This window comes from Elephas maximus, chromosome 5 (assembly GCF_024166365.1).
Source record: "Elephas maximus indicus isolate mEleMax1 chromosome 5, mEleMax1 primary haplotype, whole genome shotgun sequence".
NCBI lineage: Eukaryota > Metazoa > Chordata > Mammalia > Proboscidea > Elephantidae > Elephas > Elephas maximus.
The window spans coordinates 17,522,149-17,549,798 of NC_064823.1; the positions used below are offsets into that span (position 1 = coordinate 17,522,149).

Below are 27,650 nucleotides of genomic sequence, written 5' to 3' on the forward strand. Positions count from 1 at the left end.
ACGCGCGCGCGTCCGGGGCAACATCTTTTCTTCAGGCCCGCCCCCCGCTTCCACTTCACCTAGCGGAGGCGAGGAGCGAGAGCAGGGAAGTGTGGGAGAGGTGGGCGGGGCGTAGCACGCGAGCGCGGCCAGCAAAAGAAGGGAAGGGGGGAGGAGAGATCCGAGACAACGTTACCCCGTCGACACCCAATCGGGAGCCGACCGGCCCCCGCCCCCTCCCCTCACGTTATTGGCTGGGAGGCCCCAGGTGGGCGGGGCCTACGCTGGAGTTGGGGAGGGTAGGGGGCGGGGAAGAGGAGGAAGGCGCTGGCGGGCCGTGATGGCGGCGGGTGATGGGGACGTGAAGCTAGGCACCCTGGGGAGTGGCAGCGATAGCAGCAGCGACGGCAGCAGCGAGAGCCCGGGCGGCGCGGGAGACACTGCCGAAGGGGGCGGCTGGGCGGCGGCGGCGTTGGCGCTTCTGACAGGGGGCGGGGAGATGCTGCTGAACGTGGTGTTGGTGGCGCTGGTGCTGCTGGGGGCCTACCGACTGTGGGTGCGCTGGGGGCGACGGGGTCTAGGCGCCGGGGCCGGGGCGGGCGAGGAGAGTCCCGCCGCCTCTCTGCCTCGCATGAAGAAGCGGGACTTCAGCTTGGAGCAGCTGCGCCAGTACGACGGGTCCCACAACCCGCGCATCCTGCTCGCGGTCAATGGGAAAGTCTTCGACGTGACCAAAGGCAGCAAGTTCTACGGCCCGGGTGAGGAGGAGGAAGGGGAGGGGGAGGACCCCCTGCAGTTCAAGCACGATCACGACCCCCTTCTGACGGGATGGCTCCTAGGTACCGGGTTACTTTGCCCAGCCTTCTCGCCGCCCGAACCCCCGCGCCGTGACTGCTGCACCTGGGACGGCCCGCCTCACACAAACCCCCAGCCGCGGGCACTTCCAGCTTTTCCTCCAAGTCAGGGTCACAGTGGCTCCCCAAGAACCAGCTCTCAGAACTCATCCTTCTCCCATCCCATTTCGCCCCTGGCCTTGTGCCGAATTTTTCGAAGTCTTTATAGTTGTCTCTAGTCAGGCTGGCCCTCAGCATTTGCTGAGCTTTCTGATTCTTGGGATGGGTGGAGACAGGAGGGAGGGGAGATTCCTAAAGACAAGACCTCAAGTTCTAGGCCTTGTGATCCACTGCATTCTTTTCTTTACCCTTTTTTGCCCTGATCTTTCCTTTCCCTCTGTTACTCCCCATAAGGCCACGCTTAGGAACATATAATTTTACGTCCCAGTCCACCAGTCTGTGAAGTTCCGCATATAGCAGCTTCGGACTCTTTTTTTTTTTAAACCCATTTTGGTCCGTAGATGCTTTCCAAGATTAACAGTGCCTGTGGGATCAGGACAGACCAGAATGCAGACCTTAAAGCCTGGTGAGGTTAATCGCCCTGAGTTTTGGGGGTGGAGCTAATATACCCAGCAGGCGTGTCTGTCCTGCTTATTTTTCCTTTTTTTTTTTAATTTGGTGGTTGGAAGGCAAATATCCAAATACACGTTGATATGGCTTACCGTGTTTTCACTTAGCAGAACTGAGGCGAAAAAATTAAAAGAGCTATAAATTAATACCCCTGCACCAGTTCTGCAGTTAAGGATCTTTGGAACTGTGATTTCGGAGAACTTTTTATGTGGGCTAGCTGGTTTAGAAGCCCTTCTTTTACAACGTAGTTGTAGCATACATTTCAGATTATGTTAATAAACTTCAGTTCAGACTCATGGAACCTGTTGGTATACTATAAAATTGAGCAACGTCCTATACTCTTTGTATGTAGAAATTAATATTCAGCTAAAAACAAAGTGACCCTAAAAGAATAAATGATAAAATTGGGGACCTAAAGTGACCTGTTACTCAAAAGAGTACACCAGGCCTTAAATTCAAGGGGGTTGGCAGTCTAAAATCGATTCCTTCTTGGTATAATCTGTTAATACATGAGATTTATTGACACTTGAAATACATACTTCTGATTTCAGTACTTTGATTTGTTGTTTGTTGATTGGACTAGAGATAAGAAATTGGAGATTTTCATTGTTAAACTGTTTATTTCTGAGTTGTTTGTATTTCTGTGTGTATATCTACATTCAACACAACCAAGTTATAATTTATAAGGTATTTGCATCTGGTTATATAAATATGGACACCAGATGTCTGCCTACTTTTGTCAGCTCAAATGGTTAATACCTTTTCTGTTGACTTAAGGTCATGGGGGACAAGAGAATGGGGCCAAAGTACAGTATTTGAACAGACAGGCCATATAGTTAATTTTTGTTAAAATCAGGGACTTACACAGTATTTTGTACCCAGTTACCTTTGTTGAATGTACACTTCTGAATTACCAGTTTAATAGGGACACGTAAGGTTTCAAATGTGCAGTAGAAATTTTACAAAAGGACATACTTTTTAAAGACTTTTCCCCATTTATATTAAAATGGACATTCAGTGGTTAGAAATTGCATGCAGGTTTAAATTTTTAATATAGAGTTTACCCAAGTAAATCACCTTCTTTTGCAACCCTTGCCTAAACTGACAATGAAGCATGCAGTCAAAGCATATTAGTCTTCACACATTAGGCCTTGCCACTGTCTGAAAATAGTCACAAGAGACAGCCATAGACACAGTTTGGCAGCCTCTGGTGGCAAATGTTCTGTGACAGAAATTAAAAATTAAGATAAGAGTCATAGGTTTAATGTGTGGGGCTCCTGATATAACAACGGAGAAGTCAGTTTTAGGTTAGCTTCCACCAGTTCCCAGGTTCTGGTCAACAATCTAAGAGTGACGTTCAGTTATTGTATTCCTAGGTATTGATCAGCAACCTAGTAGAGATTTTGAAAATATCGTATTATTGAAATGAACCTTAAAGATAGCCAGAACATCTTATGGTCTTGGAATATGTTGATATTTCACATGAGTAGAGGATGTGGTAGCACTTTGCAAAAAGTCTGGAAGCCAGATCTCTGGCTGTGAAACAGAAGTTTAGTTTTGCTATTGATTTTTATTTTCACCCTCAAGTAAATTAAGTAATTTAGTAGCAGAAAACTTTAGAAGCGATAATCTTATCTGAGAATCTTAGTAGCTCGAAAGAGTAAGCTAAGGAAGCTAGAAAGCCTGGTTTCTGAAAAAAAAAAGGGGGGGGGGGAAGAAAACCTGGTTTCTACCCTTAGCCAGTGTCTATTTCCATTTCACAATAATAATAATAGTTTTAGGATTAAAGATTATTTTGTGAGATTTTTCCATAATGTTGAAAATGTTTTTGTTTTCCTTTATTTCTTTTTAGAAGATAATTTTGTTTTTAGTCATATATTTTTAAAGGTCTTAAGAAATTAAGTATTGATAATTTAATTTCGCGGAGTAAACACATTTTGGCCAACAATTGGCATTAACTGCATTTTTCAATATTAAATTTAGTAACAGTTCAAGCATTTGGCCAGCATGTAAGGAAAGTGTGGTAACATAAGAAACAGTGACTATGAGAGGAGGAAGGAAACCAGGTTTGTTAAGCACCTACTTTATTGGATCCATTTAGTTGTCATTTCTTCGACAGTGGCCCAATGAGGTTGGTTAAGTCTTCCTGTCCTACACATAGGGAGCCTAAGTTTTAGGTAGTTTAGGTGAATTGGCTTGAGTCACACAGATGTGGTGTTCAAATCCAGATGTACTCAACCACGAAATCTATCCACGTTTATTTCTAGTAAACTGCGTTCTGTGATAAACTTGTATGGACTCTTAACTGTTGCTTTTCTTTATACTCTATCCCAGTTCCCGTAAAGATTTAAAGCCTCAAAGAATCACACTTCTATGGCTTTGTGCTGTCCAATATGGTAGCCATAAGCCGCATGTGGCTGTTTAAATTTAAATTAATTAAAATGAAAAAGTGAGTTCCTCAGTCACAGTAGTTATATTTCACGTGCTCAGTAGCCACTTGGCTGTCTTACTGAACGATGTACTTTATAGAACATTTGCATCTTCCCAGAGAGAGCATCAGTTCGTTTAGTTTTTAGTACTACCCTACAAGATAGGTAATGTTCCCATTTTATGGATGTGGAAACAAACTCAGAGAGGTTTTGCCAAAGTCACATATCTAGTACATGGCAAAGCTAAAATTCAAACCCAGATCTAATTAGCTTAACAGGCTCTCCCTTCCCATTGTGTCGCAACATAACGTGTCTAATTTCATGTGTTTACAGAGTCATAATAGATTTGGAAGATCGAAGCAGATACTACAGTTTTAAATGGTAATGTGATTTAGTATCACTGCAATGGAACACTACGAAAACAGTGCTTTTATTTCTTTACGATAACAGGAAATTATACAATTGACCTTTCTAATAGTTTATCCCAAATTCCTGAAACATAGATATATTGCTTCCCTCTTATTCTAGTTGGAATATTCTTTGACATATACCAAAGCCATATTTTCTCCAGCTTAATGTCTTAACATTTAAGTTTCACTGAAAAGAAAAATTACATAGAAAGTACCCCTTTGAGATGTGTAATAGGAGGTTAGAGAAAGAAATACCTGTACCTTTCAGATGTTTTTCCTCTTCTTTTAACTTTATCTTCAATATGTTAACTTTTAATTAATGATTTAACTTGCAAAATTTCAGTTGAAGCAAGAGTTGTGACATATAAGCCAGGCCCAGCCTGAAACATTCATGGATGTCCTGAAGGTCATACTACCCAGCTCTCATCGAAGCTTCCTTCTCTGAAGCAAGCGAGGCCTGTTATTTGGGTTAACGCTCATACCCCTAAAACCAGTTGCTGTCGAGTTGATTTCAGCTCACGGCAACCCATGTGTGTCAGAGTAGAACTGTGCTCCAGAAAATTTTTGTTGGCTGATTTTTGGGGAAGTAGATTGCCAGGCCTTTCTTTTGAGGTGCCTCCAACTCAAACCTCCAGCCTTGCATTTAGCAGCTGAATGCGTTGACCAGTTGTACCACGTAGGGACTCCATACCTACCGGTAAAATAGAAGGATCTGCTAAGTTTCCTGATAAATTTTGATATTCTGCTCAAATTTCTACTAGCTGTTTCTACAATACCAACATCATTGCTCCTCTGAGTTCATCATTTTATTGTTTTTAATCTTTGAAGGAATTATGTTTGTGGTAAATGCTAAAGCAAAATATAAAAGTATAGCTTAAAACAAGTATGAGGCCAGAAGATGTTATTCAAGCTGAAAGAAAGGAGAAACGGATTTAGTAACATCTGGCGTTAGCCATTCAAGCTCTATTAATCATTCTTTCAACAATCTGTGACATAGACAACTGCTTCCCTATGTACCCATGACACATTGCTAAATAACCACTGTACTCTTTGGAGCCTACATCCTGCCTCAGTATCTTTAGCATAGGGTTCCAGCTCCATTTTTAAATACTAAGAAGGCAGCTCCTGGATTACAGTAAAGCCTTAAAATAAGTTATGATTGGGAATTAACTGAGTCCTCAAAATAGACACATCCCTATCTTCATGTAGATGTGGCTGCTGAGGAAGGCAGACAGTAAACAAGCATTTCAGTACATAATTATAATCTGTAAGTATGCTATGAAGGCAATGAATGGGATACATAGTAGAGGATAATGAAGGGTCCTGTTTACATTAGGTGATTAAGGAAGGTACCATATTTATATTTGATTGCTAAGAAAAGGGGGTTGCCATTTAAGCAGAGACCTGAAGGAGCCAGTAGTAGAAAGATTGGGTGTGAGGATGTTGTGAAACCAACATTATTACTATGTTTACTATACAACTGTACTGAACAAATCGAAGCCATCTAGCTGGATCATATTGTGTTATCCATCAGAGAAACTCCTTTATCACCCTTACTTTTTTTCAGATTTGAATTTAGTCTTCATTTGGGTAGTTGTTGTTGCCAGCAAGTAGATTCGAGCTCATGGCGACCCCATGTGTGCAGATTAGAGCTGCACCATAGGGTTTTTAAGGCTGTGACCTTTTGGGAAGCAGATCTCCAAGTCTGTCTTCCAAGGAACCTCTGGGTGGGTTAACTCTTTTCACCATCCAGAGGCTCTTGATAGTATTAGTTCAGTATATTTTTTTCCATCCCTTTATGTTGAACAAATCCATGTTATTATTTTTGTCTTACAAACAGCATATACCTGGATTTTTTTTTTTTCCATTAAGTCAGCACTGTGCCTTTTAGCAGCTCGGTTTAATCAGTTTATAGTTCTTGCAATTACTGTATTTAAGTCTACGTTTACAGTATTTTTTTGGCTTCTTACCATACTTTTATTTGCCTATTTTTCTTACCATTTTTCCTCCTCAGGTTGATTTTCTTTATTCTTTCCACTTTTTTTCCGCTATTGATTTGGATATTCTGTTTCTCTTCTTTTGGTGATTTCCTTAAGTTTTTGCCATGCACACTGTCCTATCCTTCTGAACATTATAACAGTGTTAGCCCAATATCATTTTTGTGTGAATTAGAAAAAAACTGTCTCTTTAACCCTCTTTACTTCCATATGACAGAATATTTTTTAAAAAATACATAGAATTACCGTGACTACAAATGCAAATGCTGTCCCTTGGAATTGTGTAGTACACAGCCATATATTGTGGACCTGGTTAGAAAACTCTCTCTCTCTCTGCTATCCTATTTTCCATGTTATTAGAACTCCACTTCCATATTTATTAAATTATTGTTAACTTTTTTTTAATAGTCCTAATTTACATTTACCAACATATTTACCATTTTTTTTATTCGTTGTTACTTCTTGCATGTCATTCCTTTGCTCAGGGTTCAGTTTTCCTTTTAGTTAAGTATATTCTACAGCTTTCTTTGGTAGAAAAAAATCTGTATTTATTCTCATTTGGGGATAATAGTTTAGATTTGGTATATAAAATTGTAGATTGACTATTGTTTTACTTCAGATCTTCAATGATATAATGCTATTGTCTTCTACTTGTTGACAAGAATTCTGCTTCTGGTTTGTCATTCCGTTCATTAGTCTCTTTTTTCCCTTTGGTTGTATTTCAGATTTCTTTCCCTTTGTCTTTGGGGCTCTGTTCTTACTAGGATTTGTCCAGATACAAATTTGATTTTATTTAACAAGCGTCAGACTCTGTACTAAAGTCTAAGGACATGTGTCATTCATTTATTGCAGAAAATTTGAGCCTTTATCTCTTCAAATATTGCCTGTCCCTCATTTTCTTCTCTTTTAATCTTTCCTTTAAGTTCTGTATCTTAGTTTCTCAGTAATTTTAAGCAAACTTAATCTGTTTCTATTATTTTTGGGCTGCCAGTTTTATTTGTTGTAGGTGCTGACTCCATGGTGGTTTGTTTCTTCAGGTGGTTTATCATTTTTATTGTGAACTTCGGCAGCTACTATTTTGTTTCTTGGGATATATTCCTTGCTGTTCGATGAGCCTTGAGATGTGGAAGCGTTCCTGTAGAGTGGTTTGGGGTATGTTTCAAAATAGGGTCTCATGTAAATTAAAAAAAAAAAAAGATTAATAGATAATACATGCTAAAGATAGAAAATTCAAAAGAATGCAGTGAAAAATAAGTCTCCTTCCCACACCTACCTCGCATTCAAGATGTTCCCCTCCCTAGAGGCAAGACGTAGCCTAACACTGTTCCAGAGCTATTTTGTGCATGTACAGTATGTGGTTATGTACTTTTTTCCTCCATACTGTACATACCTTGATAATATTTTAATATCTTGAGAGCTTTTTATATCAGTATAAGGAGATCCATCTTGTGCTTTTGAGTATATACACAGTATTTTTTTTTTTATTATTATATCTTAGATGAAGGTTTACAGAACAAACTGGTTTCTCATTAAACAGTCTGTACACACGTTGTTGTATGACATTGGTTAACAATCCCATGACATGTCAACATTCTCCCTTTTCAACCTTGGTTTCCCTATTACCAGCTTTCCTTTTCCCTCCTGTCCCCTAGTCCCTGCCACTGGGCTGGTGTGCCCCTTTAGTCTCATTTTGTTTTATGGGCCTGTCCAATCTTTGGCTGAAGTGTGAACCTCAGAAGTGACATTATTACTGAGCTGAAAGGGTGTCCGGGGGTCATACTCTTCAGGTTTCTCCAGGCTCTGTCAGGCAGCAAGTCTGGTCTTTATTTTTAAGTTAAAATTTTGTTCTATGTTTTTCTCCAGCTCTGTCCAGGACCCTCTATTGTGATCCTTGTCAGAGCAGTCACTGGTGGTAGCTGGGCACCATCTCGTTGTACCGGACTCAGTCTGGTGGAGGACTTTAGAATAATCTTTCCCTTGATATACAGGATATTCTGTTGCATGAATATACATAATTTAACAGTTCACTATTAACGAACATTTAAGTTGTTACCGATGACTTCCTGTTAATGGTGTTGCAATAAATATTCGTGGACCTGTCATCTTATACATGTGAGTAAAATTACTGAGTTAGAAAGTATGGACATTTTTAATTTGGGTACTTATTTCTGAGTTACCCTCCAGAGAGGTTGGAAATGCCCCTTTCCCCATCCCCTTGCCAAAAGTGTGATACCCCCTCTCCTCACTTAGCAACATGGTTAGATTCCAGAGACCAGGTTGTTACGTGAAATGGTCATAAAGTGAAAATGGAGGATGACCATGTCGGATCACAAAGTGGAGGATGGCTACATCCTTACGTAACTGCCAAATCTCTGAGAATCATGGCCCAGCCAAGCTGACACATAACCTTTACCATCACAACCAGCATTACTCCTGCCTTGCCCCTTGGCATTCGTTGCTGTCAGACATATGTCATTAATGCATAAAATAGTTGAATAGTAGATTTTTTACTATTGTCATAAATACAAAATGTCAGATAACGAGATAGCTGATAAGTGAGGAGTAATTGTATTGAACTTCTTGGTCTTCGTCAAGCTGATACATTAAAATGGTATCTCAGTATTTTTATTTGCATTTCTCTTTTTCTTAGTGAGGTTGGGTATCTTCAAAGTTTTGAGTCCTTTTTGTTTCCTTTTCTATGAATTGTCTGTTCATATATCCTTTGCCACAATTTTTTAATCACAGTATTGGTCTTATAGATTTTAGGTGTTCTTTATAAAGTAAATCAGCCTTTAGTCTATATGAGCTGTTTGTCTTTTATTTATAAAACATAGAAATGTTTAGTTTTATGTGTTCAAATATATCTTTTATGGCTCCTGAGTTTTGTTTCATACTTAAAAGCCTTTTGCACTTGAAGATTGTAAAAACGATCTTCTGTAGTTTATTTAGTACTTTCATTTATTTATTTTTTAATTTTTGTTCCATTTAGAATTTATTTTAAGATGTGAAATATGAATCTAACTCCCCCCCCCCCCACAATCGAAGGCTACCCCGTTGTCCCAACACTATTTATAGAATAATCCTTTTTCTCAAACCAGCTTGAAATATTACCTTTGCTGTTTACTAAATTCCAATAGATATGTGAGTCCATGCTATTATTTTTAACCTTAGAATTCTCATTCTAGACGGGTTGGGTAGACTCAGATCCCACGACATCTGGTACAGGCCCAGCATTTTAATTTTTCAAAACCTTCCCTTTGCCGCCCTATCCATGAGCCCTGGAGGACAAGGCCATGAGCCCTGGAGGACAAGGTCATGAGCCCAGTCTACAGTGTTACTGGAACCTTCTGGTTGAAATTTCAAAAGCAAGATTGAGTTTTCAGGCCTTCGTAGAATCTTAGCATTCAAGAGATTATCTACTTTGGCCTCCAATTTTAGTCAGGTAAAATAATTTACCCATTTTATAGGAGAGGCATCTTAAAACTATGAAAATGGGAACTTACCCATTGCCACATTCAGGGTAAGTAGTAAAATCAGAACCTCTAGAACCCAGGTATCTTGGCTTCTTAAAAAGTGTTGTTTCAGTTTTACTATACAGTCCTTTCTTTCAAAGTCTTATGACATCCTGGACTTAAGCATGAAAAATAATATTTGTTAGTTGGATTTCATTAAGCACTGTTACATATTGTTTTATTTATTCCTTGGCCCATTATAATTTTATTTGGAATAAAGTACCCAATACAGAAATACTACTAGATTTTCAAAAAACTTCCTTTAACAATCAGAAAAGACTATCAAAATAGGCAAGGAAACTGGGTTGTTTATAAACTTTAATGAACTAAAAATTGTCCCAGGGCTGTGGCTTGTATACCATAGAAGTAACTAAAATTATTTATCATGAAATATCTGTCCTCTTCAGAAATACCAATGTAGCTACATAATCATACCGTTATAATCACAAAATTTTGTGTTACCTATTTTAGGTGTTTTATTCACTTCCTCTTGGAATTTTTTTGTTCACTACATTATTCTTTAAAACAGTGTTTTACAATGAGGTTATGTTGCGTTTTTGAAAATATGTCATACCATTCTACCTAATTGTATTAAAGTAAGCAGTGGTTTCAGGATACAGTAAACTAATAGGTTTATTGCATTTTGGACTTTAAAAACCTTCACCAGAAGTTGCATTGACTCTGAAAACTAACAGTGAAATCTAAGTTCTAACTAGTATGATGTCATTTTGATATATTTACATTATATTTTAGTCTTTGATAAAGCAACAGAATTTAATTCTCTGAGTTTCTACCCAACTGCTAGTGTCCACATGAACGTTAATAGTCAAAATAACCGTATTAGGTTATATAAGCAAGCCCTTTTCTTTTTTTTGGTAAATCATGCCATACCTAAAGACCTAATACCACTAAATATTTGCTTTCTTTTTATTTAGTATTTAATGTGTTAGCCAAGTGTAGCTTGGTAACATTTGGATTTGTTAGATAACGGGGAGTCCCTGGGTAGCATAAATGGTTAAGCGCTCGACTACTAGCCAAAAGATTGGCCATTCAAACCCACCCAGAGGAACCTGGGAAGACGATTGCTTCTGAAAGGTCACAGCTTGGAAAACCCTGTGGAGCAATTCTACTCTGCACACATGGTGTCACATGAGTCAGGATTGACTCAGTGGCAACTAACAACAGCAGCACCACGTACAGCGGTAGTGGAAGAGAGAGGTGTATTGTTGGTTTCTCAGATATGCTCCTGGCCATATTGTAAATGCAGCGGAATGTTCTTTTTATTAGAGCTCAAATCCTCCTCTCTCAGAGCAACCTGTCCAATTCCAACTCTAGTTCTTAATTGAGTGTTACAGTCTCTATAGTCTTACAGGACAAAGTAAATTGTTACCGAAAAGACGGATTCAGAAATTAAACACTTCCTGAGGGCAATTCTAAACACGGGAAGACAGCCTAACGTAGTTTAGGGATTGGGGGGAATATATTAATCACTGGATGATTCATTTTATTCAAAGAGTTAACAAAACATCGTTTTGTCTAGAATTTGGCTTTGATTAATAACTATGGACTCATGTTCACTCTTACTAAGTTAGCCATTCAGAAGAAAAAAAAAAAGAACATGTTTTGTAAAGTTTTGTATTTTCTTTTACATTCACTCAGTGTTGAAGATTCCTTGGGGAAATTGGCCAATAATTTTGTTAGAAAACATGCTGTATATATTAATGTACTCAAAGATGGAGGATTTTCTGATTGCTGTTTTTATAATGATCATCATTTCTTCTGTTCTTTTTACCATTTAATGTATTTTATGATTTATACTCTGAGGTTCCCTGAAGTAGATAACTTCTGCAGGGTTGTTAGTTGCCTTCAAGTCAGTTCCAACTCATAGCGACTCTGCCTGTGTACAACAGAACTAAACGCTGCCGATTCCTGCACCATTCTCATAGCCGTTGCAGTGCTTGAGCCCATTGTTGCAGCCACTGTGTCAGTCCATCTCACTAAGGGCCTTCCTCTTTTTCACTGACCCTCTACCAAGCATGATGTCCTTCTCCAGGAACTGGTCCTGCCTGATAACATGTCCAAAGTACATGAGATGAAGTCTGGCCATCCTGGTTTCTAAGGAACATTCTGGCTGTACTTCTTCCAAGACAGATTTGTTGCATTCTTTGCAGGGCAGGAAGGTTCATATTAGAGTGCTAGGAAAAGCTATTGGTGTCTAGAGCTTTCTTTGTTAGTTCTCTTCAACTCTGATAAAACAGGTATTCTAAAATTTCCATTCCCCTAAGATTTTTGTAGTTAGTAAAATGCTCTGATTTTCAGGGTTGTCTTTCTGTGTCTGGGTTTGTGGTTATCTGTATGTTTTCTCAAAGTGCACTGTTTGGGTTAGTCAGAAAAGTGGAAATAGTACTTCCAGTTCTGTCAATACGTTAGGCAAGTCACTGAACACTTGCCCTCCTTTGTTTTTTACCTGCCAAGTGGGTAGGGCAAAAAACGGTCCCTTCTGCTTTGTGGAACTGTGAGAGAGGAAATTGAGGTTGCTGGAAAATTCTTTTAAAAGTCAAATTATCACTTTTATGTGTTATAGCCCTGATCCATTTTATTTTCCTTTTGTGTGCTTCACAAAAGGAAAATACATGGGTCCAGCAAACATTAAAAGTCTCTGTTTGCAGGTTTTTGTTTTTGTTGTTTCTCAAGAAACAAAAAAATCTCAGTAGTTCCTATTTATGTTGCTCCTCAGAGCAACCATCGCCACAAATTGCCACAAAGCATGTAGAGTTTTGCCAAAAAAAAAAAAAAAAGTGTGTGTGTGTGTGTGTGTATGTATATAAAACTGCTTTAGAGTGGGCTTCTTCGCTTTTCCCCAGGGATCATTCTTGCTTAATTGTAGAAGTTAACATTTTCCCTAAAATAATTAACTTCCCTTGACTGTAATCCACTTTGGATTTTACTCTGTAAATAGATACTATTGATTTCTTTTTCTCTTAAATGCTTAATACCCTTTTGAATGTCAGTTGTGATAATGGACAAAGTTTGAAAGTTATGTTAACCAGTGGTAAATAGTACCCTGTTTTCTTAAAAAAAGGTATTAAGTGATAGCCTAAGTTTACGTTAATAGATGATTAAGTAAGTTATGGATGTTTCCATTTAGTGGAAAAATAGTGACTGTCAAAATCATTTAATGGTTATGTATATCAACTAGCAATATGGAAAATGCATAATGGGAAAAGCACATTAAAAAAAATACTTTTCTGGAAGTATTTCCATTATTTTCATGTTAGCATATCAATACCTGGGTATGCTACCTTTAAAATTACTGTTAATGCCACTTCTAGTTCCATGCGGTGAACTGTTTTCATAGGAGTTTTTTGCTCCTGTCTGATGTTTATGGTGCGTTGCTTTTTGTGATCCAAATTAGTGTTAGTAAATTTTTGATTTTTGTCTATTTAAATGAAACTTTGAATTCTGCTTTCAAAACGTACAGAAACTTTCCTGACACATAATTTTAATTTCCTAAATGCTTTCAAATATGCAAATGGTACAGCCATTTTTCTGTATATTTTTAAATCAAGGAATTTCCAGGTTTTTTCCTACTTGTCTCACTCTCGTTAGAAAATATTTTATTCTGTTAACTGGATATTAAGCTCTGTCATGGACCATTCTATTGATAACTGATGGTAGTTAACGCCAATAATTCTGGTTTTGTCAGATATGGATAATTTATAGACTCTGAAAACAAATTCTTTTGTAAAATAACGTACTTGGGATATTCTTTGGCATTTAATGCTTAACCTTTTTTAGAGAAAAATCTACCTGATCCTCTCCGCAGCCTAAGTCGAAGACAGTTGGAGATGTTATTTTCCTTCTTTTATGGAAGAAACAACTTTGAGACACAGACAAGCTAAAAATTACATAACAAGTGGTGGAGTGAGTTATGCTTTTAAACCTTACAAAGTTTTTATTATAAAAAATCATTCAAAAAATAGCCAGACCTTATCAATTACATCAAGTGAAATTTCCTTTTCATTCCCCAGAAATGTTGCCACTGTTAAATAGTTTAGTCTGTATTCTTCCTGATATTTTTCATGTATGTAAAAACATATAAAATACACATACACGTATTTTTTTTTAATTCAAAGTGAATCATATTATATCCTCTTCTGAATTGCTTTTTTCAGTTAGTATATCATGGACTTTCTATAGCTATATATACAGTTACTTTAATTTTTTTGATGGCTATGTAGTATTTCATTAAAGCACAGTAATTTAACCAATTTCTTGATATAGAACATCAGGTTATTTCTATTTTGTTGTTATAGTTATCTGTTTTAAACAACAGAAGGATCTTTTTTTATCATCTATTTGTGGTAGAGATCTTACTTACCCTAAATGAATCTGTTGAAGAGTCATGGGGGATGTCTAGGTTAACTGGCGTAACAAAGATCATAAAGAAAATGTTCTACATCCTACTTTGGTGAGTAGTGCCTGGGGTCTTAAAAGTTTGCAAATTACCACCTAAGATACATCTATTGGTCTTATCACATTCAGAGCAAAGGAGAATGAAGAAAACCAAAGACACAAGGGAAATACTAGGCCAAGGGACTAATGGACCACATGAACCACAGCCTCCACCAGCCTGAGCCCAGAAGAACTAGATGGTGCCCAGCTACCACCACTGACCACTCTGACAGGGATCACAGTAGAGGGTCCTGGACAGAATGGGAGAAAAATGTAGAACAATATTCAAATTCACAAAAAAATACCAGACTTAACCCTGATCTGACAGAGACTGGAGGACCCCCCCGCCCCAAGACTATGGCCCCTGGACACCCTGCTAACTCAGAACCGAAGCCACTCCCAAAGCCCACCTTTCAGCCAAAGATTAGACAGGCCTATAGAACGATAACACAGGTCTTAATCCATTCCCTGGTGGCGAAGTGGTTAAGAGCTATGACCACTAACCAAAAGCTTCGCAGTTAGAATCCACCAGCTGCTCCTTGGAAACCCTATGGGGCAGTTCTTCTCTGTCCTCTAGGGTCGCTATTAGTTGGAATCAACTTGATGATGAGTTTGGTTTTGGTTAGTTCATGCCTAGAACGTGCCTATTAGTTCAATCGAGTATATAAGACCAAATGGGCAACACCTGCCCAAAAGCGAAGACGAGAAGACAGGAAGGGTCAGGAAAACTGGATGAATGGTCACAGAGAACCCAAGGTGGAAACGGAGAAGTGCTGACACATTGCAGGAATTGCAACCAGTGTCACAAAACAATGTGTATAAATTTTTTAAGGAAAAACTAATTTGTACTGTAAACTTTCACCAATAAAATTTAAAAAATAAATTTAATAAAAATTTTTAAAAAAGGTAAAGGGTCAGAATCTGGAGTCTGTCTTATTTGGAAATTTCTTCTTTTGGAAGAAATTTATTATGTTTCTGCTTCATGTCAGGCACAGTATTAAGCATCGAAGATACAGAGATGAACAAGACAGTTGCTGCTCCCAAGGATAGACTTGAGGAATGGTTCACTTCTGTCAACATATGAGTTGTGTCATTCTTCCCCAGAGAGGGTAGTACTTAATTCCTTGGATGAAATGCTAATCATCACTTAACACGTCAGTCCTGAAGAGCACAGTGTTCCTTATAACCAGTCTTGCTGTTTCCCAAAAACCATGACAAATGAAAACCATTGTTTAATGACTTTTCTTAGTTTATGTAATGTAATTGTAGTTAGATTTATTTTTGAAAATGATCATATTTCTGATCAAACCATTCTGCAGATATTTGTTGAACATCAACATGTGCTGGGCACTGAACTAGCCACTGGGTGTACAAACATGGTACATTCCGCTTTCATAGAGTTCCAGCCTAGAAAGCAGAAGACAGAACAATAGTTTAGATCTGCAAGTCTTTGCATACTACATACCTGTAGATGTTCTGTTGATTGATTATTTTTAGGTCTAACTATTAATTAGCATCATTTACTCTTAAGCAAACTGGCTTTCAAACCTAACTTCTTAAGTGTCCTCTTTACTTCACAATCTTCACCTTTAAGTACAAGTTTTGAGATATCTGAAGTAATTGAAATTTAAGGTTTGCATGAAAAATTTTGTTTTGGTCATAAGGCAGATTTCTAAGAAATTTCTTCTCATCCCAGCTAGTGTCTGTACATGTTTTGAAATTAAGGCTGTGTACCAAATATGAATCTCGGCGAGGTTTCTTTTGTTTTTTTCCTTTGAGACATTCTAAAATATTGTGACTACGTCTTTTTCCCGCAGAGTGGCTGGTGGGTTTGAACAGCAGACCTTTTGGTTAGCAGCCAAGTGCTTAACCACTGCACCACCAGGGTTCTTTGTAAAATATTGTTAGGTAATCTAAATGATTTCTTTTCTCTTTTCAGCGGGTCCATATGGAATATTTGCTGGTAGGGATGCCTCCAGAGGACTGGCAACATTTTGCCTAGATAAAGATGCACTTAGAGATGAGTATGATGACCTGTCAGATTTGAATGCAGTACAAATGGAGAGTGTCCGAGAGTGGGAAATGCAGTTTAAAGGTACCTTCGTTTTGTTACGTTTTTTGAAAATGTTAAATATATGGTCAAGCAAAGTGTATACTATTTCACATTATTTAAGAGTTTCAGAATGTCATCTGTTTTCACTGTCATTGTAATTTGATGGTATTTTAAACATAGCTAAATACCAATATGATTGTTACATGTGACTTATTTTGAAAATCTGTATCTAAAAATTAACTTGCTACAAACTGTAAGGGACTTCTAAAGAAAATTGTGACAGTTTTTAGTTTTATAAAGCTTGTTTTTTAAGCTATATAAAAAAGATTCGGTTTATTTTTGAAAACTCAATTGACAACTGGTGTTGATACTATAATTATAACTTATCCTGAAATCGTTTTATTGGTATTATCCTTGAACGATAAAGAAAAATGTCAGTCTCCTTTATTATACCCTTGTAACTTAACATCAGGCATTACCCCCATGTGATGCTTTGGACAGCTATTTATCTGACCCCTGCATCCCTTGGAACAACTACTCTGGCGTCTTGGCGTTGGTGCTGGCTTTCCTATATGAATCCTCTTGGCTCATCAGTTAATTCACTTAATCTAGATTCATATTCCTGACCAAGAAACAACTGAACATGAATCACCTTGGACATACAGTGCTTTAATTAAATGCCTTGGTAACAGAAACAAGCAAAGTAACAGAGATCTAAGAAGAGAGCTTGATAGGAGGGGGATAGCAGTGAGGCAGGGACCGTACACTGAGACCTCAAAGAATACAGGGTAACAAGTACCAAATGAATTTCCGTTTCTTGGCTTATTTTCTTGAGAACTATATTGTGTGTCACATTAAAGATCTCCAAGTGATTCTGATGCGGTGTGCTTGCTTAAGAAGCATTTACTCACTTGCCTGCAAAGAATTCCTAAGCCTTAATAAGTTCCCTAATCCTGTTTCTTTTGTTCAAGCCTTACATGTGCCCAAAGACCAGCTATAGTGAACAATAGGAAGAATTTTGCTTATCCTATATAAATAAAGAGGCCAACAAAATTGATCGCTACTGATTTTCTTTTGGTGTATCTTTCAGAAAAATATGATTATGTAGGCAGACTCCTAAAACCAGGAGAAGAGCCATCAGAATATACAGATGAAGAAGATACCAAGGATCACAATAAACAGGATTGAACTTTGTAAACAACCAAAGTCAGGGGCCTTCAGAACTGCAATTCTTACTCCCTTTCACAGAATGTCCAGCATCTTTGGGTATGGTTCACCTGCTGCGAAAAACATTCAACAGATTGTGTACAAGAGAAATGAGTCTTACTATGAAGATTTGAATACTAGACGTTATTTATGCTGCCAAACTCATTTGTTGCAGTTGCTCATAATGTCTGATGGGACTTCATTGTTCTGGGGGAAAAAAAAGGAGACAGGGATTTTTTAAAGAGCAAGAAAGTTACGAGGTTACTTGTATTTTTTTTCTTTTCTTTTTCTCTCTGTTATTATTTTTTTTTATCAAAGACAACCAGATATGTATTTGCTACTCTTCAAGTGTACAAATCTCCTCAAAAAACAGCAAAGGACTCTTACTTCACATGCTGTGTTTTTGTTTTAGCCTTGAGGAAGGAGGAGATGGGGGGGTGGTGGGGACTTGCATATCAGTTTGAGCAGTTTAGGCTACCAAAACATATTAAAATGTGAATTCCCAAACTCTTCTCTTTGGGCTTTGTCAGGGAAAAGAAAAAACTCATTTCTAAGAAATCTTTGGCAATTAGGAGAAGGGATTTCAAGTAGATTTAAGTCACAGCTAGTTCTCCAATAGTAAGATCATTCGAAACCAGTTTTTATCCCTTCCTTTATCCTGGATCAAATCAATATTAATTGTGCCTTATTTCACTTAGATAGACTTGAATTACTTTTAGGGAAAGCCCCTATGTGAATTCAGAAGTCACTACAAGCAGCATTGAGACTGAAGTTGGAATATTCTGTCGAGCGCAAAACCTTGATACCATTCTGTGTATATAGAATGTAAAAGAAATATTCAGTGTTACTGCCATATATGTTAATATACACAAACTTAATTAGCATTGCAATGGCCAAATGCGTTCCCCTCATGCTTTTTTCTTTTCAAAAGAATCGAAAAACAAATCGACAACTCTATCCCCCAACAGCTGCCTAATGATAGGAGTCAGACCCTCACATCTCGTTGATGTGGATCCATGGGGACTCCATGGGGCCGTGGTATGGATGTCTGCAGTATGGGTGTGGCTGAGTGTGTGAGAGAGCACCTTGAAAGGGACTCTTTCTGCAGATACTGTAAATACAAGTACCATTTTAATAAAGCATGTACAATAAACCAAAATAAGCTTGAGTTGGACTTTATATACAAAACTGTAAGCCAGTGCATTAGGATATGGTAGTCAGGACTGTGTGTTTGATTCAAGATAAGGAAAACTCTTGGACATGAAAAGCAGGCACTGGTTAACCAAGTTGTACACATTGTACCACATTCACTGTAACTTTAGAAAGAAATTCCACTTTGTGGAACACTCAAGAGATCTGAGATTATTCAGGTAAGAATTGATTTATAAAAATGTACATACTTTGACTTTATATTTGATGCCAACTGATTATACTAGAAGTAATAGCACTCCGAGCAGTAGTTATTGAACACAAAACAATAAAGGTTATTGTACCGATATTAAATTCTTCCATTATTAGACTGAAAGTCCTACTGAAAGCCCTGTATCTGTCAATTCTTTGATTTCATCATGACTATTTAGGTTCTCCATTGAGGACAGGTTATACCTGTCACCAGTTAAAGATTTCTCCTGCCTTATAGGCATAATATATACAGAAGCCATCAAAGAAAGGGGAACTTTTAACTGCAATAATAAATAAAAGTATGTAAAATACTATATTTGGTCTTGGAATGTTTTGTAAAAAATTATGAACTTCAGCCAAATTTTTGCTGAAGACTGGTTGTGAAAATTGAAAAGTATTAGTAAATGCTTTGTGTGTTTTTATGTAAAATATTTTCTAAACAAAAATTTGTTAAAAGTAGTATGTCATCTGTAGTAAATTGATAAATATATGAATCATTTGAGCCTAAAGTTCAATAATAAATCTACATTTGTGAATATAGAAGCCCTAAATATCCATGCAGTAAAAATTATGCACCCTGTTGAGAAAAATGGGTAATTTTGTGTTTTGGACTTGAAATAAACAGTGTTCTGTAGATAATTCCTCGATTTCAGTTAAGTGTTTCTCATTCTCAGTTTGATGGACAATCTTTGCAGAAGGGGATGGGAATTGGGGTGGTGACATTGTCAACTGTTACATCCCCCTTAGCAGTATTACCTGATGATTTGAACCACTTGACTCTTGGGCCCCAGTCCAAACCTGTCACCGGCTGATCCAGAATCTAGAGAGAATGGGCCTCAGAATCTTACTTGTAAGGAGCACTTTGGCTCATGCTTAGAGTCAGGCACATGTGAGGAACATTTGCACTAATCTTTCCAAGTTACGGTGTCTCACCCCTTGAGATGGAACTTACTTATAGGTAATATTGGTCTGATTCCCTGTGTTTGGCTTTGTATCATTCCCTAAATTTCCTTTGGGTTTCTGAATCCCAGCCCTGGATTTGTTGCAGATACTTAAAAATCAGAAGATTTCACATTAAAAAAAAAAAAAAAAAACTACTATGTGACTTCAAAAAATAACTAATTTTTCATTTTCTTTAGATTTTTATCTTTTGATAGCATCTCTAAGTTGGCACATCTCCCACATCTATCCTGTGTGTACTAGCAAGTGTCTTTGCATTCGGAAATGAACCCATTCAGATACAGATCAAGTTTTTAAAACCTTGACTACAGTGCTAAGGATGTTTATGCTCCCGAACAGTATCCTACCTGACTTTCCGAGATTTGCAGAATTCTATACTACAACTCTACGCAAAATCTAGAGAAAATTTGTTCCCTAGAAGATTTGATAATTAGACTCCTTGTATCCAAGTATAGGAGCCCTGGTGGCGCAGTGGTTGACTACTAGCCTGTTAACTGAAAGGTCAGCAGTTTGAACCCACCAGCCACTCTGCAGGACAAAGACATGGCAATCTGCTTCTGTAAAAATTACAGCCTTGGAAACCCTATGAGGCAGTTTTACTCTGTCTTATAAGGTCACTATGAGAATCGACTTGACAGCAACGGGTTTGGTTTGGTTTCGGTATCCAAATATTCCATTTACCTGTATCAACTGAAAAATGCAACAGATTACTAGAAATGCATGCCATTGGCATGTTAACACAAATTGTACATTCTGACAACTTTAATAGCTCAGAATAAGCTGACAAGAATTTCTGTAAGTTGCTTTGAGCATATTGGAAATAAGCAGTCATTGAGTATTATAGTGATGATTCTTCCCCTCTTACTTAAAGTAATAAAAGCCTAAAAGGTAGCTTTTAAGTATATATGGTACACAAATATCAGCTTTTAGTTCGGTAGATCTTAATCACAGAGATTATGATCTGTTTGTTGGGGTGTGACAAGTTCAAGTGAAAACGACCCAACTTTATTTTCTTTAGGCAAGAAAGCCTCTTTTCTAGGCAGTATGAGGAGACCCTGGGCTGGACATCAGCTTTGTACTTGCTCTGCCATCACTTGTGAATCAAGAGAACTTTTGGGCTGTCTGTGACCGCTCTATTCAAGAGAGCACTTGACATACTGTGAACACTGGTTTATCTCAAGAGATTATTTTACTGTGTCCACATAAGACCCAACTAAACTAAATGAAGACCGATAAATATCTGTACAAGCTGTTAAATATTCTTTGAAAGCATAATTTTAATGATTAGGAAAATAGTATTGTCCCAAATACAACTTTTAGCAAAAATGCTGGATACTCTATATATGATATGGTCCCAATTTGGTTTAAAAAAAGTTTTTAAGGAGAGCAACATTTAGAAGGTAAATCCACAAAATTTAAAAACAATTATGATTTCGTCTGGTTGTAAAAGTAATACATGCTCATGGTACAGAAAAAGTATAAAGAAAATAAGAATTGACCAAAAATCAGTTAAGCACAGTTAATCTTTTCCTGAATCCGCAACCCTTTTCTGTATGTATGGGATCGTAGTACAATCTCTTACTCCAAAGCGTCAAGCTCAGGATATTCATCCAGCCTTGCTGAACATCACCTGACTTTGTGGAGCCTCGAGTTGAATCCATCGTTTCGCCCCCAGACTTGCTCCTGTTATAGTCTATTAGAGAGCTACGGCTATGGTCCCCTATTTGTCCTCCTACCTCTTTAATTCTCATCAAATTCATCGTCCCTGTTGACAATCTAAAACAAATTTTACCTGCCTAAAGCAGACTGCCACATCTTTCTTGTGCGGAGTGGCTGGTGGGTTTGAACCATAGACCTTTTGGTTAGTAGCCAAGTGCTTGAGCCATGGCACCACCAAGCAGTGAGCTCCTACCTGAAGTCCTTCGTTGGCTCCTTAGCGCCTAAAGAATCAAGACGTGTAGGTCCTCCTCCCGTGTGTGCCTTTTCACCAGTCCCCACTTTACCATCTGCTACATAAAACTACTTGTAGCTCCCAGAATACACCCCTAGCTACTTCACTGTAATCTCTGGTCTGAATTATACACTCCCCCACACCTTCCCAAACTAACTGGCTTCCTAGCTGACCAAGTGCCTATGTACCGAAATTGTTTTGCAGCAACTACAGGTTAAAATCTTCATCAAAGGCTTAAAGAGGTAACCAGGGGGAAATGGAGGGAAGGAGAAGACTCCCGATTTATTTTCCTCTTCTAACTGGAAACACTCAACAATCTTTTGAAATTCCACATAGAGTACTCTCTCCCTTTATACCCCCATCACAGAGGAGCTCATTGCTTGGTGGTGCCATGGTTCAAGCACTCAACTATTAACCAAAAGGTCTATGGTTCAAACCCACCAGCTACTCTGCAGGAGAAAGATGTGGCAGTCCGCTTCATTAAAGATACACAGCTTGGAAACCCTGCGGGGTCGCTATGAGTTGGAATCGACTGGACGGCAGCGGTAATTCAGAAAAAGACAAGTTGAAGTGAGAAGCAAATTTGATCTTCCCAAACTAATATAATAAACATGTAATGAAAACAGAGCAACCCGATAAACTTTCCTGGGAAGGAATGGCTTCTTTGCACGAAGAGGTCTTCACCTTAACCACAGTGCTAAAGATGAGAAAGGAAGCAAAAGCAAGACAAGATAGGAATAAATCAAATCTAGAAATGAAAGCCACTGGACTGTCACTGCGTCGACTCCTACTCCCGGCAACCCTGTGAATGTCAGAGTAGAACTGTACTCCATTAGGTTTTCTGGCTGATTTTTCAAAAGTATATCACCAGGCTTTCTTCTCAGACACCTGTGGTGGACTCAAACCTCCAATTTTTCTGTTAGCAGCCAAACACGTTAACCGTTTGCACCACCCAGGGGCTCCAAGAAATGCAAGAACAAGCATTTTCGTTCTGTGTTTCCGAAGCTGTGTCTAATGGAAAGAGCTTAAGCCTTGAAGTGCATCTGTTGCCTTCTGATGATCTTGAGCAAGTTTCTTAATTTCTCTGAGCGAATTTTCTTCATTTGTAGAACCAAAAACCCCAAACTCATTGCCATTGATTCCGACTCATAGGTAAATACCTGTCTTACAGGTGAGAAGATAAAGGCCACTACTTCCATGACATACATTATACACTCAACATCTATTCTTCCTTACCCTACTTTGCAATGCCAGAAAAGCACTTTAAGTGTCTTTTAGGTGGTATGCAGTTTTTTTCTTATTTAAAGCAACAATCTGAATAAACTTTTGTTAACTAAACTGATAGCCCTAATTAGGAAAAATGTTCACTAGTTTACCCCACAGTTTATCAGGAAGAAAGTATTATGCATTTAGTAACAGACCATCAGTGCAATGTTAAAGCTCAGAGATAATACCAGGTTTCCACATTTATTAATATTCTAACATGCCCAATTCATAAATATTTTGAATCTGGACTCATTTGAGAGAGGAGGCTATCCTGGAATCATTTGCATAACTGGATACGTCTACAGGTGAGCTGTCAAGGACGGAACTGAGAGCTTTTATTAAATTGTGAAAACACTCCATTAGTCCACTGACTATAGTTACTGCAGAACAGTAAACGCATTGTGCGTAAGTTAACGATCTTCAGCCAGGAGCAAAATTGAAGATGCCAGGTGACAGCAGTGAGTTCACTGGTGTGTTTGTCGTTTAGCATCACAGATGCGTTTACGTTGTTTTAACTGGCCTTTTTTCAGCTGCCACAAAATAGTTCAAAATCACCTCACAACCCAATTTAACACTGTTAAGCAAAATTAGTGATCAGAGTGGGTTAGTAAGGTACAAAAGTATTGTGCAGAGGTTTTCCTCAAATGACTGATTAACTGAGTCTCTCACAGCAAATTAAAACTTAAGTCATTCTAAATGAAAAATCACTAGGCTCACGTATCTCTCACATACATTCTTGAGCAGCTAGAATTTAGTTCAAATTGGAACTTGCTAGTTCCTAATTACATGTATATTATGAGATTTCAAAAGTGTTGTTACTAAATTTTTGTAATTAAATAACAAACCTCTTCTTGACTTAGTTCAATACTTGATCTGATATGGCCTCCAGGGCTTCAGTTTCTGAACTCTAAAAGATATTTCAGCCCTGAAATTGATACGCTTATCACTATTCTTCCAGATTAGATCTGAACAATTTTTCACCTAATCTCTGAAGTAAGATTTCATCAGATGTCATGAGACTGAGCAAGAGGAAAGATGAACATAATCCCTCTGCTCTCAACAAGGAGCCCTGGTGGTGCAGTGGTTAAGAGCTACCGCTGCTAACCAAAAGGTCGGCAGTTCGAATCCATCAGCTGCTCCTTGGAAACCCTACAGGGCAGTTCTGCTCTGTCCTTTGGGGTCGCTATGAGTCAGAATCGGCGCGACAGCAACGGGCTTGGGCTCTCAATGACGCCAAAGTCAATGTGAAATTTAGGTTGAAGGGCATTATCTGGTAATTTCATTCACAATCATTTGCACTGATCTCAAGGTTGTTGTTGGTTTTGTTTTGGGTTTTTTTTTACATTTTTAAGTTGGGTTTTTTTAACATTTTTTTAAATTATTTATAAATAAATTTAACTACAGAAGTAGCATGAAAGCATTTAATTGGGGGGTGGGAAAACCCTCAAATATTGCAGCCAATGGAATGTCTGAATTGACCTGCTGTACCTCAAATTCCTAGTTCCTCTTCAAAGATGACCATGGTTTTGTTTAGTGCATATCTTTGTGACCCTTTTTCTAAGCATTTACATGTACCCGTAGAAATACTGCAGAGTTTAAGATCCAGCATCTGTAGACAAACTGCCTACACACAAATTCTGACACCCTTCCTCCCCACCCCCCCGCCCCCGTGTGATTCTGGACAAGACACTTATGCCCAGTTTCCAAATCTGTAAAATGGAGACAATGATAGTAGCCAATTCACAAAACTGTTTTGATTAAATGAGTTAATCTATGTAAAGCACTTAGAATCTGATGCATAATAAACACTATAAAGTATTAGTATCATTTTCCCCTCCCCTCTTTTTTTTTTAAACATAAATAGCATCCTATTGTATCTCATTTTGCGAACTTGTTTAACTCGTTAATTTATTTTGGAAATATTTCCATAGTTTTACAGATAAAATCTGCCTCTTTCTTTTTAACTGCTACAAATCTCGTTTTCTATGTAATGATCTCAAATAGATCCTTAGTACTTAGAAGAAATATCTACATTTTCCAAAATAGTTTATCCCTTTTTCTATGATTAAATGAACTAAAGTATCTGGGGAGAATGCCTTGTAAACTAAAAAGCATTATGCAAATGTTATCTATATGAATGTCCTCAAGGGGCATCAGAGGGGGAAGGAGAGAAGACCCTGCCATCACCTGGGACATGCCCCTTGCCACCGTTGGCAGCCCATTCGGCCTTGAGTCTTGCTTGCATTTACTAAGGACACTCACTCGCCAGAGATACATAGCAGTCATTGGCAAAGCTACCGGACTTTGGCATTCCTATTTCTCCCTCCTCCAGCAACTCCTCACTGCCTTGAGTAAAGCTGCATGTGGTTATTAAAAGAAAGGCAAAGGGAGATGAGTGATTAGCAAAACGATAGAAGGTGATGTTTACATTCAGATCTGCTTCCTTGTGAGCTTCCCCTTTGAGAGCTGCCACCTCAGTTCATGCTGTTGGCATCCGTCCCCCAGCTGAGCTGGAAGGGGCTGGAGACTGCCCAGGCAGCTTGTGCCTACCACACCTTTAAAGCCTTGTAAGACAGAAGGAGGTAAGAGGTTGCTGTGGGAGGGCTGAGGAGAGAGTCAGGGAGGGAGCTTCTATCGTCCCAGCATGACTCTCAGGCTGTTCCTTTATAACCACAACACCTGTCACAGGGCCTGACACAAAGCAGGCATTCAGTACATGTTTGCTGATTGAATAAATGAATCAATTACACCTTTACTTGCCATAGCAGGAGAAAGCATATGTCAGTTTTTAAAAGATGGGGGAGGGGCTCTATCAGCAAAATACCCAACCAGTTGCCATCAAGATGATTACCACACATGGGGATGCCAGCTGTGCCAGAAGCGAACTGTGACCCACAGAGCCTTCAGTTGCTGGTTTTTCAGAAGGAGATCACCGGGGCTTTCTTCTCAGATACCTCTGGGTGGACTCAAGCCTCCAACCTTTTGGTTAGTAGCCGAGCCCTTAACCGTTTGTACTATCCAGGGACTCTGCTAGCAAAAAAGAAGAACCACTAAGAGTAAGATAATTGTGTGAGGGAAAAAAAAATTTTTTTTTCTTTTTAAGTGTGGTAAAGTGAGCATACCAGAAGGAACAAAAACATCTAGAAAGGATAATGATTTGCTGATGGGTACTTTAACAACCTGAAAAGACATGGCTCACTTCCAGCAACGGTTTACTTTGGTGCCTGTGATAGAAATCCATTCGTCAAGGTCTGGTTCCTAAACGGCAGTGAGCAGGGCTCCACAAAGGAGAGCCTGGAGGCTGCGGAAAGAAGGCCCCCATTCCCTTCCAGGCCAGACTCCAGGAACTTTTTCCTTTTGTAGATTCATCCTCGGAAGAACTCTTCCGCTCTCGTTTTACCTCACACTGTTACCAGAATAAGGTTCTTGCCTCTCACTGGTCAAGAATGAGCCCAAGGCAAGCACATAGTTTTCCACATGAGCAAAGCTTTATTGAAGAGGCTTGCAAGCGGAGAAGAGGAGGGCCTAGAGCAACGCTTACGCTCAACTCACAGAACAAGAGATGGCCCTGAGTTTTTAAAAGTTCTTGGGCGGGAAAAGATTCATGTTTATTCACAGACACAGGTGGGGCTATGTTAACTAAGGTGCAGGAGCAGCAGCTTTCCAAGATGGCTCCCGTCTCGGAGGCCTCTGGTATTTGTAGCAGGACTTACCATGGGGTGTTGCCCCTGCGCTGTCTCTCGCTCCCCGGGTTGGATTCCCTGGCTGGCGCTGTAGCCCCTCCCTGTCCGTGGTGGAAGGTCACACAGCAGTCACAGGTGGATGTTCTGAGCATGTCCCTGGGCCTGGTTTTCTCCAGCTGTTTCTGAAAGGCAACTTTAAGAAGTTTGTGGGCTATTTTTAGATACCTGCCCCACTGTTTTGGGGAATGGCTTTGTTTCTGCACCCTGGACCATTTCTTGTTATTTCGTTTGCAGGTTTGGGGGCCCATCTGTTCACTGTCTTACTAACTCTCTAGGTTCCACACTCAACCCCCTATTACCTCCCTAATAGTATAGCCTACTTCTCTTTTACTTGCTTCTCCTCTAACCACACCAGTCTCTTTGCTGTTTCTCAAACAGTCACCCTCTAATCTCAGGGCCTTTGCTCCCTGTCTTAACACCACCAACACTTCATTCTCAAAAGAAAGGTTCTCCCTCCTGGACTTTCTCAGCACCACCCTCCCCTGGGTTTCCACCTATCCCTCTGTCTTCCCCTCCTCAACAGTCCTCGTGGCTTCTTCTTCAGCCAACCCTTAAGAACAGCTGCACTCCAGAAAACAGTATTCTCGGGCCTCTTCTTTCCTCACCCACCTTTATTTGGCTCTAGCCGTCATCTTTGCACTAATGGCTCTTCCTGAGCGCAAATCTGTGGAGCCCGTTGTTCACTGAGCACCTCCTCTTGGATGGACCCCAGGCACATTCAGTTCAGTCAAGAGAACCCATTAGCTTTCCTGCTAAGCCTGTTCCTTCTACCACCTTCCCAGTGGTCAACCTCATTGTCCTCCATCACTCAAGCCAGAAGCCCAG

The 27,650-nt window shown here is 39.0% G+C and overlaps 1 protein-coding gene across 1 annotated transcript; it reads left to right on the forward strand.

Annotated features, from left to right (window-relative positions):
• Positions 1 to 285: 285 nt before the first annotated feature.
• PGRMC2 (progesterone receptor membrane component 2) lies at positions 286 to 19,736 on the forward strand. The gene is made up of 3 exons (XM_049885342.1): positions 286 to 737; positions 16,185 to 16,340; positions 17,389 to 19,736. The coding sequence occupies exons 1-3, from the start codon at positions 320 to 322 to the stop codon at positions 17,484 to 17,486; spliced, it is 672 nt and encodes a 223-aa protein (XP_049741299.1). The 5' UTR covers positions 286 to 319; the 3' UTR covers positions 17,487 to 19,736.
• Positions 19,737 to 27,650: the final 7,914 nt, after the last annotated feature.

Excerpts from the sequence above, each read along its gene's own strand:
- PGRMC2 (XM_049885342.1), top strand. The coding sequence starts at position 320 with ATGGCGGCGGGTGATGGGGACGTGAAGCTAGGCACCCTGGGGAGTGGC. Across the intron at positions 738-16,184 it reads CAGCAAGTTCTACGGCCCGG|CGGGTCCATATGGAATATTT; the intron begins GTGAGGAGGAGG and ends TTCTCTTTTCAG. Across the intron at positions 16,341-17,388 it reads GTGGGAAATGCAGTTTAAAG|AAAAATATGATTATGTAGGC; the intron begins GTACCTTCGTTT and ends TGTATCTTTCAG.